Genomic DNA, 12,156 nt, shown 5'->3' on the forward strand with positions numbered 1-12,156 from the left:
ACTTGAGTAAATATAAACACAAGTAACCGGAGTTAAAATCTAGAGGGAACCCAGAGTAAAAATCAACCGAGAGAAGAGTAGAAGAAATCTAGAAAGAAAATCCGGAGAAATTCTAAAGAGCGAAGCTAGTTAAAAACTAGAGCGAGAGGGAAGCTTATTAAAATTCTAGAAAGGGAAACCAAAGAACAAAGTCTGTTGTCTAGAGAGAAATTGGAGAAAAAATCTAGAGAGAGAAATTGGAGAAAAAATCTAGAGAGGATTTGGAGAAAATCTAGAGAGAAATTGGAGAAAAAATCTAGAGAGAGAAATTGGAGAAAAAATCTAGAGAGAGAAATTGGAATAAAAATTTTATAGAGATAAATAGTTAAAAACTAGAGAGAGATAGGGGAATTTATTAAAAGTCTAGAGTGAGATAAACTTATTGAATCTAGGGAGAGAAACCGAAGAACACAACCTACAGAGAGAAACCGAAGAAAATTATATAGAGAACAACCGGAGTACAAAATCAAGAGACAAGATGTTAAAAAACAAGGGGGCGAGAAACTTATTAAAAAAGCCAAAAGCCAAAAGCCAAAAGCCAAAAGCCAGAAAAATCAAGCCAAAAGCCACGAAAATCTAGACAGAGAAGCTGAGGAACAAAATCAACAGGGAGAAACCAGAAAAATCCAGAGAAAGAATCCGGAGTAAAAAATCTAGAGAGAGAAATTAGTTAAAAACAGAGAAAAAAAAGAAACAAATTAAAAAACTATAAAAATTAAGGATACAGAGAGAGAGAGACAGACAGAAGAGATGGGGGGAGAGAGTAGAGACAGAGAGAGGGGGAGGGAGAGAGAGACAGAGAGGGGGAGAGAGAGGGAGATAGAGATAGAGAGAAAGGGAGAGAAAAGGAGCTAGACACCAGAGAAAAGGAAACAAGTAGAACACAAAAACTAAAGATAATTAAACAACTATAAAAACTGAAGATACGGGGAGAGAGACAGACAGAGAGAGATGGGGGGAGAGAGAGAGAGACATAGAGAGGGGGAGGGAGAGAGAGACAGGGAGATAGAGACAGAGAGGGGAGAGAGAGGGACATAGAGAGAGAGTTGGGGAGAGAGAGGTAGAGAGAGAGAGAGGGGCAGGGGGGAGAGAGACACAGAGAGAGAGGGGGGAGAGATAGACAGATAGAGACAGAGAGGAGGAGAGAGACAGATAGAGATAGAGAGGGGGCGAGAGAGATATAGAGAGAGAGAGAGAGAAAGAGAGAAAAAGATAGCGAGTGAGGAAGAGAGAGAGAGAGGGAGAGAGAAAGATAAAGAGAGAGATAGAGAGAGAGATAGGGAGAGTTCAGATTCATTAAGCAAAAAATTGTAGACAGAAAAATCGGTTAAAAAACTTAAAAAAACAGAACAAAAAAAAGAAGCAAGGAGAACACAAATTAAACAACTATAAACACTAAAGATACAGAGAGAGAGAGGGGGGAAGGGGGAGAGAGAGAGGGAGATAGAGAGAGAGGGAGAGACACAGAGGGAGAGAGGGGAGGAAAGAGAGAGAGATAGAGAGCGAGACGGGGAAAGAGAGAGGGGGAGAGAGAGATGGGGAGAGAGGGGGGGAGAGAGACAGAGAGGGAGAGAGATGGGAGAGAGCGATAGTGGGAGAGATAGAGAGAGAGAGAGGGAGAGAGAGATAGTGGGAGAGAGGGCGAGAAAGAGAGATAGAGAGAGAGGGAGAGAGATGGGGAGAGAGAGATGAGAGAGAGAGATAGAGAGAGATAGAAAAAGAGATAGAGAGAGAAGAGGGGGGAGAGAGAGAGAGAAAGAGAGAGAGAGAGGGAGAGAGATGGGAAGAGAGATGATAGAGAGATAGAGAGAGAGATAGAAAGAGAGATAGAGAGAGCGGGAGAGAGAGTTGGATATATTTATATATATTATATATATAAATATGTATAGAGAGAGAGATAGGGAGAGTTCAGATTCATTACCTGAGAAGAACGACTTCCCCCAGATCAAGAATTGAAGACCCCCGATCACGCTCGGCACTCGGGCGGCGAGACCGGGAACCGCTGCCGGTCGAAGCAGTAGTCATAAACCAAGTGGTGCGCCCGCACCCACACCAGCTGGTGGCTCTGGTGCACACTCATCTCCTCCTCCTTGTCTACCCTTCCCCCGTCTCCACTACCACCCGCCCCCACCACGCTCAGCCCCCTGTATGACGTCACGAACGGAGCGTGCCCCCAGTCCACCTTTACCTGCCCGCCCCTCGTCGCCCACTCCTCCGCGTTCCACACCGAGCTGTACACCCCCATGGCCTGGTCGTCCGGGAACCGCCGTCCCGTCATCCGTCTAAACACCCGCACCGGCGTCTCGTCCACCTCGAACACCACCCAGTTCCTGCTCCACGCGATCCCGTACCTGTAGACATGGTTGTTCTGTTCTGTTCGAATGAAATAAACAAAAAATTCGCATAAAAGAACTGCACAGGTCCTTGTTCTTTGCTCTGTACTTCTTTATTTTGAAAAACGGACAAAATTTGCACATTCGAACAAAATTCGCACATTGGAACAAAATCAAACTTAGAACAAAATTCTATTTTTTTTTCAAAAAACAAACAAAATTTGCACATTTGAACAAAATTTGCACATTCGAACAAAAATTTGCTCATTCAACAAAAAATCGCTCATTCAACAAAAATCGCTCATTCGAAAAAATTAGAACAAAATTCGGATTTTTTATCAATAAATGAACAAAATTCGCACATTGGAACAAAATTAGAACAAAATCGTGTTTTTTTCTCAAAAAACGAACAAAATTCTCACATTCGAAGAAAATTAGAACAAAATTCCATTTTTTTCCAAAAAACGAACAAAATTCACACATTCGAACAAAATTTGTACATTTGAACAAAAATAGAACAAAAGAACCGCACACGGATCTGTGCAATGTTCTGTTCGGGTTCGTTTTTGTTCTGTTCGGAAAACCTAACAGAACGAACAATTCGCACAAATTCGTACAAAAAGAACCGAACGACCACGTCTACTACATACCTGTGGAAGTCCGCCCGTGGATCGAACCACAGGTCAATCCGCTGCTCCCGGTTGCCCGTTCCGTCCACATACACGTTCGTCTGTAGCAAGATCGGCTCGCCCGACGTGTTCCCCAGGAACTCGAAGTCGAATTCGTGGTGGCTCGGCCCCTCCGACGACATCTGCCCCATCCCAAATTCAATCAGCCTTTTCTCTTATTTTCTCAATTTCTAGGCAAGATTCTGAGTTTTCAAGATTCGAGGAATCGCAACGGGAAATCTGGTGACTTTGGATAGCGGGATCGATTGTTGAGAGTCCTCAGAAATTCAATAAGAGTTTTGGTTATTTGGAGATACGATTTTGGAGTTTTGTTGACAGCGGGCCAAACCAAAATGCGATCAGCGTTCTTGTACTTGTCATTTCGACACAAGCTTTCTGAGATCGGTTGAGAACGAGCTCGGGAATTAGAATACAATTTCGGAGTTTTGTTGAGTAGAGGAATCGCAGTCGGGAATGAGTGAGTTTGAATCGCGGGAATCGGTTAAGAATAAGACGTTGAATAGGAGTTTAGAACGGGAGATATTCTCGGATTTAGAAAGCGTAGTCTGTTGGAAATCGGATCAGAAATTTTCATAATATTAGAGCAAAGATTCAAAACTCGAATCGAGTCGTTCATGCCTGGAAGGAGCAATCGGTCCAGAATCGCGACATACGTTCGAGTTTAGAGCGCGTAATCAGTTGATATTAAAAGCAAAGTTTCTAAGCTCGAATCAGTTCGAGCAGAGATTTACGAAGTATATTAGTTTCTAAACTCGATTCCGAAATTTCGATCTTAGACTGCGTCATCAGTTGAGGACCAGCGTAATATTTGAGTTCTAGACTCATAACGACGGAGCTTAGAATACGTGATATGTTAAGAAGGAAAACGAGTACTACAATGAAAATAACAGTTATCAGGAGAGGATCGAAACAAGGATTCATGAGAGAATAACAGAGCTTAGAAGTCGTAAACAGAAGGAAATAGAATCACGGATGAACGAAACAATGCGCAGTTAGGAGAGAGGAATCGAAACCAGAACTAGAGTTCAGATTGCTTACTAAAGAAGAACTGCAGAAAGGATTAAGAACGCAAAATCATGAGAAAATCTTAACAATCGTAAGGATAAATGCTGATTAGAGTTAGAATGTATCATCAGAAGAGAATCACAAGAATGATTAGAGTTACGAGTCATACGTAGAAGGCAGTTACGGTGCCAGCGGTGTCGCCAGCCGGCAGCTTAATCTCGGCGGATACCCTACCGAAGAGGTACTTGTTCTTGGAGCCAAACCCCGCCCCTACAAATCATACGCAGAGATCGCGATCAGCAAGCAATTATCAACAAAAAAAAACACAGAAGACGAAGGAGAAGACGGAGATTCAAATATCTACCGGTGGATCGATCAAGCTTGAGGTTAACAACATCGCCATCGCGCAGAAGATGATCGGCAGCCCAGCTTGGCTCGAACAGTTCGTCAAAACTCGATCCATTGACAAAAACCGACGAACTGATGAAGATTAAGAACGAGAGGAAGAAGATTGAGACAATGCCAGCCCGATGTCTCGTCCGATCTGCCATGGCGATCGCTGAGATTCAAATTCAGAGGATGAAGAAGAAGAACAATGAAGATTACAACGGGGAAGGGAGGTATTTATAGTCCGGGAAGCTTTCTCTCTCTAAAACTCGTTCGTTTGAGCCATTTCTCTTTTCAAGTAGCCGTTGGGCCGCAGTAGTGAGAGACCGAGAGAGTGGGAGTGAGCTGGCAGCTTGCTGGACTGTGGGCCCCACTTTCTCTCTCTAGGTCCGATCGCCGCGTACGGAACGGCAGTCCTCGCGACAACCAATCATAATTTGCCATGTCAGCCTTTTTGTCGTTTCTGGTCAGACAAGTCCTCTCCGCCATGATCACTCATGGAATTGGATAATGGGTATTGATTTTCCCGTATTAACTTTTCTATTAAAACTCAGAAAACACATCAGAAATATTTAATGTTGTATTTGTTTCAATAAATACTTCTGATGTTTTTTTCAGAGTTTTAATAAACAAGTTAATACGGAAGAGAGAGAGATGGGTTTTTATATACAAGAGAGACTGAAATTATAGTCTATAGATAGAGCGAGAGGTGCCTTTTAATGTACAAATCGTCTCAATAAATAAATAAATATTTGTTGAATGTAAAATTAAATCATTTGTTTGAATAATATTTCAAATTTGTTTTCAGAGTTTTGAAAAAAGTTAATAGGGAAGAGAGAGAGATGGGTTTTTGTATACAAATCGTATCTCTAGGAAGACTGGAATTAATGTCTGTAGTTAGAGAGAGATGGGGTTTTGTATAGATATCGTATCTGTAGAAAGACTGGAATCACAATCTGTAGTAAGAGAGAGAGATGTGTTTTTGTATACAAATCGTATACCTGGAAAGACTGGAATTACAGTCAGTCTGTAGTTAGAGAGAGAAATGGGTTTTTGTATACAAATCGTATCTCTATAAAGACTGGAATTACAGTCTGTAGTTAGAGGGAGAGAGGAGTTTTTGTATACAAATCGTATCTCTAGAAAAACTGGAATTACAGTATGTAGTTAGAGAGAGAAATGGGTTTTTGTATACAAATCGTATCTCTAGAAAGACTGGAATTACACTCTGCAGTTAGAGAGAGAGATGGGTTTTTGTCTTCTTCCTCTTTCTCTGAGTGGATAAGTGGATAGAGAGAGAGACCCATTTGGGCTCTTTGGTAGAGAGAGATAGACCGCGAGTTGGGTCTCTCTCTTCTTCTTCGTTGAGTTAGAGAGAGAAATGTCAGTCTTTTTCTTCTTTCCGTAGTTGTTTGAGCTACTGAAAGAGGCAGTGCCTTGTCTTCTTCTTCGCCTTTGGTAGAGAGAGATAGAGTGCGAGTTGGGTCTCTCTCTCTCTCTATTTCCGCAGGTCTTGGGCTAGAGAGAGAGAGACACGGGTCTCTGTCTTCTTCCTCTTCCACTTAATAACTGCCAGAGAAAAAGATGTCTATATTGAGCCTTTATTCTACCTAGAGTTGAGATATAGGGAGAGATAGAGAGAGAGAGAGACGGGTCCCTGTCTCTTCTCTCTAGTTTTTATTTTATTTTATAGGTAGAGAGAGAGAGTAGTCTTTGTCTTCTTGCTCTTTGAAGGTAGAGAGAGAGAGAGAGGGAAGGAAGGAAGGAAGACAGAGAAACTCTGGGAAAAGGGTAAGGTGGGATTCACGGATGTACTGTGGGTTCCGTGGACAGGACGCCATGAATTTCATCATCACCTTTCTCTCTCTAACTCTTTCCCTCTTTATCCGCCTGCTGAAGCATGACAGTATAGCGGAGCTTTCGAGGCATTGGTTGCTCTCTCTCTCTTTCTCTCTTTCTATCTATCTTTATCTGTCTGGCTCATCTCCTAGACTCCTACTCTCACTCCATCTCTCTCTCTCTCGTGTTCATCTCCTATTCTCAGTCTATCTCTCTCTCTCTCTCTCTCTCTCTCGCTCATCTCCTATTCTCACACCTCTCTCTTGCTCATCTCCTATTCTCACTCCTCTCTCTCTCTCTGGCTCATCTCCCATTCTCACTCTTTCTCTCTCTCTCTCTCGCTCATCTCCTATTCTCACACCTCTCTCTTGCTCATCTCCTATTCTCACACCTCTCTCTTGCTCATCTACCATTCTCACTCTTTCTCTCTCTCTCTCTGGCTCATCTCCCATTCTCACTTCTCTCTCTCGCTCATCTCCTATTCTCGCTCTTCCTGTTTCTCTCGCTCATCTCCTATTCTTACTCTTTCTCTCGCTCTTCCTGTTTCTCTCGCTTATCTCCTATTCTCACTTTTTTCTCTATCTCTGTCTCTCTAATCTCCTATTCTCACTCTTCTCTCTCGTTCATCTCCTATTCTCACTCTCTCTCTCTCATTTATCTCCTACTCTCATTCTGTATCTCTTTCTTCCTCTCGAGTTCAATATCAGATCTCTCTCTCCCCCTCTCTAACTCAGTATGAAATATCTGTCTATCCCTCTCTAGCTCAATATCAAATATCTCTCTCTCCCGCTCTAGTTCAATATCAAATCTCTCTCTCTGGTTCAATATCAAATATCTCTCTCTCTAGTTCAATATCAAATCTCTCTCTCTCTCTCCCCCTCAGCTCAATATCAAATATTTCTCTCTCCCTCTATAGTCTAATATCAAATCTCTCTCCTCTCTCTAGTTCAATATCAAATCTCTCTATTCCAGAGAGACGAGTAAGTTCTTGTTTTTACAGGGCCATATTATATAATATAACAAAAGTCAATGTCCACAGTCAAACCGTCTCAAGAGACGTTGACAGCAAAAAAGTGAACGTTCAAAGCCAACGTCCAAGCTGAACTCCGAAAAATCGTTGACCTCAAAGTCAACTCTGGATGATTGACATTTAGAGCGGAGATCGGGAAACTGCAGCACCAACATTGACATTTTTATAAGTGGAGAGAGAGAAAAGGGGAGATGAAAATAGGAAGATACGATGAGAGAGAGTGAGATGAAACAAGAGAGACAAAGAGATAGAACAGACTTAGAGAGAGAGACGAAAAGAGATTACAGATATAAATAACAAAGGAGTGGGAGCTGATGAGAGAGAGTAACAGCAGAAGAGTTAGCAAACTGGGAAAGAGAATCACAGGAGGCCAAATTTTTTTGATCTCTGGGTATGATCGTAGATGTGGTGAGATACAAAGTATTAGAGAGAGAGAGATGAAAATGGGAGAGAGATCGACAGAGAGATGCAATAGGCGAGATGAGTTAGAGAGAGAGAGTCAACGATAGATGAAAAGAGGCAAGAGAGGAGTTGGGACAGATAGTCAAAGAGAGATCAAAAGAGGCAAGATAGGAGTTAGAGAGAGAGAGTGAGAGAGAGATGAAAAGAGGGGAGAGAGGAGTTAGAGAGATAGATGACAAGAGGTGAGAGAGGAATTAGAGCGAGAGGGAGAGAGAAAGGGAGAGAGAGAGTCACCCAACTGGTTTAATTTACTGAAGGCCGAAGGTCTCTGGGAGAGGATAGTAGATGTGCTTAGATAGAGATATCTGGAGTATGAGAGATAGATAGATAGAGAGAGAGACACAGAGAGAGAGAGAGTGTGAATAACCTGTTTCAATTCACTGGAGGTGAAAGTCTTCGGGTAGGATTGCAGATGTGGAGAGATAAAAGAGTTTGAGAGAGAGAGAGAGAGAGAGAGATGAGTGGAGAAGAGAGTTAGAGGTAATCTCCAACCTGTTTCAGTTCACTGGAAGCTAAAGGGATCTTGGATAGAGACAATAAGAGTGAGAGGAGTTAGAGAGGGAAAGCAACAATAATCAGGCTCAATTAATCATAGGCCAAACATACCTGGGTTAAGATCATAGATGTAGCGCGCGAAGAGGTCTAGATAGAGGAGTATAAAAGAAAGGATTTAGAGTGAGAGAGAAAGACCAACATGGTTCAATTCACTGGAGGCAAAAGAATTCAGAGGTAAGATCGGTGAAATGGGAGAAGAGGAGGGAGAGAAATGAGAAGAGGAAGGAGAGAGAAGAGATAGAGATAGATACGAAGAGAGAAATAAATTTGAGAGAGAAAAACTATTAACCTGGTTCAAGTGACTGGAGGCCAAAGATATATTGGGGGAGAGAGGAAGTAGGGAAACCGAGATGGAGAGAGAGAGAGAGAGAGAGAGAGAGAGAGAGACCAACCTGGTGCAATTCAATGGAGACCAAATATCTCTGAGGGTGGATCGTAGATGTGGCGATCGGGGAACATCTGCTCAAAGTCACTCTTCACCTTGTTCCTAAGCAGAGGATGGGGCAGCAGTCCCTTGAGCAGGATCCTGAAAGGCAGCTCCTCGGGCGGGTCCGGCGAACTCTTCATGTCCTCGTAGACATTCATGGCGTCCGCCGGCGATCCATGACGAAGAAACCCCCTGATCCAAAAACCCATCATCGTCATCTTATCGTCTAATTGGGATTAACACGGTGATGGTGGCTAGACAAAGTCGTCATCGTCGTTGTCATCCTGGCCACGACAAACGATGAACATGATGATAATTTATCATCATCCTCTCGTCATGATCGATTATGATGACTATAGTTCCGGATCGTCCCGGACGTGGACGAAGGATGGGACAGGACGAATTTCGTCCCGTCCTACGTCCGATGTTAGGTCAGGGACGAAGGACAGGATGGTTTTTCATCCACCGACAAAAAACTGTCCCGTCCAATAATCTCGGCATGGTTTTTCGTCCCGTCCAGTCCTTATGGGACGAATTTTCATCCCAAAATTCATCCCGGACGAAAAAATACATTTTTATATTTTTAATATTTTTAATAGATTTTTTCAAGTTTTTCAGGGAATTACTGAGGAGATAGAACGCAAAAGGGACATATGTACAATTATTTCTGAGTGGCTTCCATTTGCACGCACGTAAAAAAATAGGGACTTTGATGCAAATTGTCCTAGCAAGGCCACGTGGCAACATCTCAAGCCTCGGATGTGAATCCAGTGGTTTTCCGCCCAGATTCGTATGTCCATCGCCCAGAGATCTCCGGACGGACTATTTTTTTTGTCCCACAGGATGAAAACTGTCCTCTCCGGTGGTCCCGGGATGAACTTTTGTCCCAAAATTTGTCCGGGACGAAACAATCGTCCCGTCCGCGTCGCTGCACTATAATGATGACAAGCACTACCTGATCACCTCCGCATACGTCTGCGAGTCAGGGAAGAGTCCCTCCGCTCTCATGGCCCCCCACACTTCCATTGCCTGCTCCATCTTCTTGCTCCTCGCCAGCGTCACAATTAGATCCTTGTACAGGAACACGTCCGGTTTGTACCAGCTCTCGCGCTGAATCACTTTGAACATCTGCCAACAACATCCGATACGTTAAAAAAAAAAAGTGTTTGTGGGCAATTACCAAACTCATCATTGTCATCCAAAAACACAACATCGTCCTTGTGATACGAACCTTGATCTAGGTTTGTATCAGGAGGAGGGTGGAGGACGAGGCGAGGTAGGCGTTCCCGGGTAGGAGAGTCGAAACGGGAATGATAAGAGGGTTGAACAGAAGGGGCAGTGATCGACCAGGGACGAGCTGCCTGATGACGCGGTGAAGGGTTGACGATCATGGGAGGGGGATTGTTGGAGCGTAGAAGAGAGCCAAACGGCAAGGGTAAGGATCGGATTGGAGGGGAGCCAGCTGAAGATCCGGTGAGACGATCATGGGGATAGGGGATCGCTGGACGGTCAAGGGGACGGGACCGAGACAAGGAGGATCGAGATAGTGAGCCAATAGGCCAATCTTACTATAAGTCTTGACTGCCCTCCTCAAGGGAGGGCTACGCCTATTTATAAGGAAAGGAAGCAATCTACCCTAAACATGAAATTACTAAAATGCCCCTAGTGGGCTAAATTCCTAGGATACACTTTGGGGCTAGAGGATTGCATCACCTTGACGATGACGATTAAATTCCTAGGATACGCCTATTTTCAATGACGATGACGATTTCATCATTACCACTTTCCAGCAGACGAATGACAATGATCAAGAGGATGAAAATTTCATCATCGCTTATATTCATCGGAATGAGTAGGGTTCAGCAGGTCCAGATGACGATGAATGATGTTGACAATGATGTGTGATGTTGGCAATGAGGTTCAAAAATGCTTGTCTACTGGTTAACTTTCTTTTGATGACAACCTCGTCCATTGATTTAAAAAATGTGGCGTTTTCATTGTCATAGTCATAGTCAACGAGGGTCTTTGACATTGACATGGACAATGCTTTTGATGATAATTTAGCAAAAATGACAGTTCATCTTGACATGAATGTAAAATTGTCTATCATAAAAAATTCATCAATATCATCGTTATCCAAAATTAATGTTGACCAACTTTGACGTGTGCGGAAATCCAAGACACAAGTAAACAAATAGACGATGAAACTTTTTTCACCTTATAAACATCTTGCCGAGAACAAAAAATGATGATAATTTCGTCATCTCACAGTGGCGAGGACGAGTGGCGGCAAAGGCTAATAAATTTGATCCATTGATTGGATAAATTGAGGCACAGAGAAGAATTTCGACGATGTAAAATCTGATCCACATCATGGCCACAGATCTAAAATCCGTGATCACCACTTAATTTAACAAAAAAATTTGAAATTAATTGCAATTCTAATGATTCTTAAATCTTTCATCTCGATAAATTCTAGAGATGAACGTACAAACAGAAATTCAATAAAATTGGAAGATATTCCTGCGTTGGAGCCCTAGACAGGAATCGACGTAATTTTTTTTTTGAATAATTTCATAACATGATAAAGTTCAAGAGAAGAACGGAGAATCAAATTTTTGATAGTCAAGGAGAAAAACCTTTACCTTGAGCGCCAAGTCGACTTCCTCCTGCCGCTCGAGTTCGGTCTGCACAGCGATCATATCCATCTTCAACAACCGGAAAACGTGGGTCTTGATGAACTTATCCAGTTTCTCCTCATCATCCTTGAATCTCTTCAGCCCGAGGATCACGAAAAGCGCCTCCTTTCCGATCAGCTTCTTCCCCCTCCATAGCGGGCCCCGAGGACGCCCATCGTGATAACCACGGTCCAAATCGAGCTTCTGCCCTCCATTAATGTAGCTTCGAAGATCGCAGGAAGCGCCATTGCCTGGTTGAACGACGATCTTGGAGATGAACTGAGAGAGACAGCGGATTCTCCTCACAGTTAGCGCTCGCATCGCCATAGCCAAAAACCCTGGCAGCTTCAACGAGTTTTTGGGCGGGAGTTATAAATAAAACATCATATAGGCTTATGTTCTTCACCCATATATTAGGTTTATATAGGTGTATAATTAGCGTATGTCATTTTTTGGGACTTCCAATTAGTCAAATTTCTTTAAATTTCTTTAATCTGACTACTTTTATACACTTTCAGCCAAAATTATGTCTTCATTGTGTTTAAAAACTGGTGGTTTAATATTTTTCTGAATCACAAATTAAACATTATATAGGTCTATATAGGTTTACAATTAGCATATGCCATTTTTTGGAACTTCCAATTAGTCAAATTTCTTTAAATTTCTTTAATCTGACTACTTTTATATACTTTTAACCTAAATTGTGCATTCA

The 12,156-nt window shown here is 42.6% G+C and overlaps 2 protein-coding genes across 2 annotated transcripts; both read right to left on the reverse strand.

Annotated features, from left to right (window-relative positions):
* Nucleotides 1-1,960: 1,960 nt before the first annotated feature.
* LOC144707585 (xyloglucan endotransglucosylase protein 6-like) lies at nt 1,961-4,701 on the reverse strand. The gene is made up of 4 exons (XM_078580778.1): nt 4,431-4,701; nt 4,236-4,336; nt 3,023-3,183; nt 1,961-2,390 (listed from the first exon to the last, which is right to left on the reverse strand). The coding sequence occupies exons 1-4, from the start codon at nt 4,615-4,617 to the stop codon at nt 2,006-2,008; spliced, it is 834 nt and encodes a 277-aa protein (XP_078436904.1). The 5' UTR covers nt 4,618-4,701; the 3' UTR covers nt 1,961-2,005.
* Nucleotides 4,702-7,277: 2,576 nt separating this feature from the next.
* Nucleotides 7,278-11,822, reverse strand: LOC144707586 (protein THYLAKOID ASSEMBLY 8-like, chloroplastic). The gene is made up of 4 exons (XM_078580779.1): nt 11,412-11,822; nt 9,722-9,894; nt 8,732-8,958; nt 7,278-7,462 (listed from the first exon to the last, which is right to left on the reverse strand). The coding sequence occupies exons 1-3, from the start codon at nt 11,769-11,771 to the stop codon at nt 8,742-8,744; spliced, it is 750 nt and encodes a 249-aa protein (XP_078436905.1). The 5' UTR covers nt 11,772-11,822; the 3' UTR covers nt 7,278-7,462; nt 8,732-8,741.
* Nucleotides 11,823-12,156: the final 334 nt, after the last annotated feature.

This window comes from Wolffia australiana, chromosome 9 (assembly GCF_029677425.1).
Source record: "Wolffia australiana isolate 7733 chromosome 9, ASM2967742v1".
Lineage (NCBI taxonomy): Eukaryota > Viridiplantae > Streptophyta > Magnoliopsida > Alismatales > Araceae > Wolffia > Wolffia australiana.

What these genes read in the sequence shown, in the direction of transcription:
- LOC144707585 (XM_078580778.1), bottom strand. Translation starts at nt 4,617, where the DNA reads ATGGCAGATCGGACGAGACATCGGGCTGGCATTGTCTCAATCTTCTTC. An exon ending in CAAGCTTGATCGATCCACCG is followed by an intron (nt 4,337 to 4,430) that starts GTAGATATTTGA and finishes TATGATTTGTAG; the next exon opens with GGGCGGGGTTTGGCTCCAAG. An exon ending in GCACCGTAACTGCCTTCTAC is followed by an intron (nt 3,184 to 4,235) that starts GTATGACTCGTA and finishes GGGATGGGGCAG; the next exon opens with ATGTCGTCGGAGGGGCCGAG.
- LOC144707586 (XM_078580779.1), bottom strand. Translation starts at nt 11,771, where the DNA reads ATGGCGATGCGAGCGCTAACTGTGAGGAGAATCCGCTGTCTCTCTCAG. An exon ending in AAGTCGACTTGGCGCTCAAG is followed by an intron (nt 9,895 to 11,411) that starts GTAAAGGTTTTT and finishes TGTTGTTGGCAG; the next exon opens with ATGTTCAAAGTGATTCAGCG. An exon ending in ACGTATGCGGAGGTGATCAG is followed by an intron (nt 8,959 to 9,721) that starts GTAGTGCTTGTC and finishes TTTTTGGATCAG; the next exon opens with GGGGTTTCTTCGTCATGGAT.